At 44.3% G+C, this 2668-nt stretch overlaps 1 protein-coding gene across 1 annotated transcript in view; it reads right to left on the bottom strand.

Annotated features, from left to right (window-relative positions):
• LOC103367663 (adaptin ear-binding coat-associated protein 1-like) overlaps positions 1-2516 on the bottom strand; it is an 11271-nt gene extending 8755 nt beyond the window's left edge. Inside the window, exons 1-5 of the mRNA XM_008295767.1 lie at positions 2507-2516; positions 2244-2348; positions 2050-2131; positions 1849-1957; positions 1525-1672 (exon numbers count right to left, since the gene is read on the bottom strand). Of these exons, the coding sequence (XP_008293989.1) occupies positions 1525-1672; positions 1849-1957; positions 2050-2131; positions 2244-2348; positions 2507-2516 (454 nt within the window). The remainder of the gene's footprint in view (positions 1-1524; positions 1673-1848; positions 1958-2049; positions 2132-2243; positions 2349-2506) is intronic.
• Positions 2517-2668: the final 152 nt, after the last annotated feature.

Here is a 2668-nt window from a genome sequence, read left to right on the forward strand (position 1 = left end):
AAGACAACAAGGTGAAGTTCTGGAGGCCCAGTCAGAGTCCAGACCTCCATCCAGCTGAGGATTTCCAGCCACTCTAAATGGTCTGTGAGAAGCTGAGGACATTTATTTGTTGTTTGGAGCGTCAACAGATGTTTGCATTAAACCTACAGATGTTCATGGATTCCTCGACTCTTAACAACAAACACTAAAGTCACAAAGATGAATCAAACAACTGCGAACAGAACAAAAGTCCAAATATTGAACACATTCTTTTAAAAATACAGATTGTTTGGTGTCGTTTCCCGGCAATGCGTTCGGTCACAATAGTCCCACTCCTGCTTTTATTATTTTCAGCCCTCATGAAGTCACACATCAAACAGTGCAGATGTGACATCAGCTGGGATCAGTGATTAGGCCTGAGGGTGGAGGTCGGCTCCGGGCCTGGGAGCGCAATCATCACACTTGGATCACACAAACGGACTCTGGACCTGCCAGAACCAGAACACTGGTGTGTTGTTCCATCTGAAGTCATCGGGGGCCGTCTGTTCGCCCACCTCTGGTTCACTGTCTGTTGTTTTAAACTGCCCAACCTATTTTCAGCAGGTTTTGAAATTTCAGGCTGTTTGAACGACAATATCTGAGAAACTATTGAAGATAAACGGCTGAAATGTTGTTTCTCATCATGTCATTGATTCAGAATTTGTAATTTCGGACAAGTAGATCAAATAATCTGTGACTATGGGTGGGTTGGAATATGAGGAAAAAACTTGAAGATATCATGAAAAATTCCATCTTTGAGCTCATTAACAAAAAAAACAAAACCTGATAAAGCAGAAGTCAACCAGTGATATGTTCTGAACCACACGTAGCTGGGGGTCAGTAGTAGAATACTTTAAATGTGAAATATTCGACAACAAACATGAAAAGAAAGTTATTTTTGCAGGAATTTAATAACTGATGGAGCAACTACAAACACATCAGCGAACAGTCGAGCAGATCAGAGTTCTGTGGTTTCAAAATGGTTCTTTAAATGTTCAGATTCATTCTGAATTAATATTTTTAACTAAGAGCATAATAAGAAATAACAGTAAAAGTTTAAGTATTTGACATATGAAGCTAAAACTTTATAAATATCGATGTGTGGTGTCAAGTTTCAGTCAAATCAGACGTGGCTGAGCAGAAACTGTTCTAAAAATCTGCTGATCTGAGCTGAAAGTGATCGCGTCGCTCCTGCTCGCGTCGCTCCTGCTCGCATCGCTCCGGTTTGAGCTTCCTTAGACTCCCTGTATATCTGATGGTAGGTTTTAAGATTTTATCAATTACTTTTAGGGCCCTTCATGGCCTCTCTCAGCTCCATCTCTGACCTTTTAGTTCTGTTCACAAACTGTACCAGAGACACGAGGAGCATTTCCTGAATTTATTGGAGTTCAGTTTCCTTTAAACGCTCTTTTATGTCTCTCAACAACATTGTTTTTTAACTTTTCCGACACCGTTTGTGAGATTTTGAAAGTGCTCCAGCTGATCGTTGTTGTTCCGATCACCTACCGGTGTCACTTCCCCCCGCTGACGGTTGTGTGTTATGATTGGTGGATCTGGATGACGGGGGCGGGGCCAGCTTGCCACCAGGTGGAGGTGGGAGGAGCCCGAGGCCACCTGAGCTCTGTGGACGAGATCTGTCCTTCTTTTTGGATTGCTGGACGACGAAGAGACGAGAAAAAACACTGTGTTGGTTTGTTCACAGATAAAAATAAAACTGTAACCATGAACTAAAACTGCAGAGTGGCTGTCAAAACAAATCTACACCTGCGTTTTATGACATTATATTTCTTTATTTCTGGTAACCGTTATGATCTGTGAAGGTTTGTGTACCCCGATGTTGAGAGTGATGGTCTGGCCCTCTTTGAAGCCCAGGTCCAGCTTCGGGGTGGAGTCTGGAGCCTGAGCCTGCTTGGTGAACTCGTTTTCCTGCTTCACCCACCTGAGGACGATACAAACAGATAATTCAGGTAAAGGAACCACTCCGGGCCGAGTCAGAGACGGTTTCTGATGCGGTGTGGAGTCGCTGCGTACTTAAAGTGGTCCTGGAGCGCCACGTTGAAGTCGAAGGCGTCGCCTCGGTCCCCGAAGCCGATGCCGATGAAGGCGCTGCGACCTGCAGAGGAGCAAACACAACGAGGTCATCGACAAACACACCTGCAGGCTTCTCTGAACGACGTGTCCAAATCCTCTAAACTGTGAGCACATCTACTGAGTGTTTCACCCACCGTTGTCGTCCTGGATACGGAGCACAAAGTAGCGGCTGGAGTCGCTGACGGTTTCCACGGCGATGCCCGGATACTCATCCACCGGAGCCTGAGCGAAGAGCTCACCTGCAGGTTAGAGAAGAAAACAGTCATCATCTGTTCAATAAACGGACCAGAGGTGGCGCTACAGCAAAACATTAAGGTTAAGACCTGACAATAAAAGATATGAAACAAGTTGGTTAAGTTGGTTAAACTCTGTGAAGCCCAAACAGATCCTGTCTCACTCGCCAACATAAAGTCCAGCAGCTCAGTGGAAACAGAACAACCACGAAGAAGGAGAGAGAACTCAGAGACGTCTGCTGTCTGTTAGAATGACACAAATCAGGAAAAAAAGAGACTTAAAATTCTAATATTTAATTAAATTTCTATTCAACGTACCATTTAAA

This window comes from Stegastes partitus, unplaced genomic scaffold (genome assembly GCF_000690725.1).
Source record: "Stegastes partitus isolate 25-593 unplaced genomic scaffold, Stegastes_partitus-1.0.2 Scaffold1074, whole genome shotgun sequence".
NCBI lineage: Eukaryota > Metazoa > Chordata > Actinopteri > Pomacentridae > Stegastes > Stegastes partitus.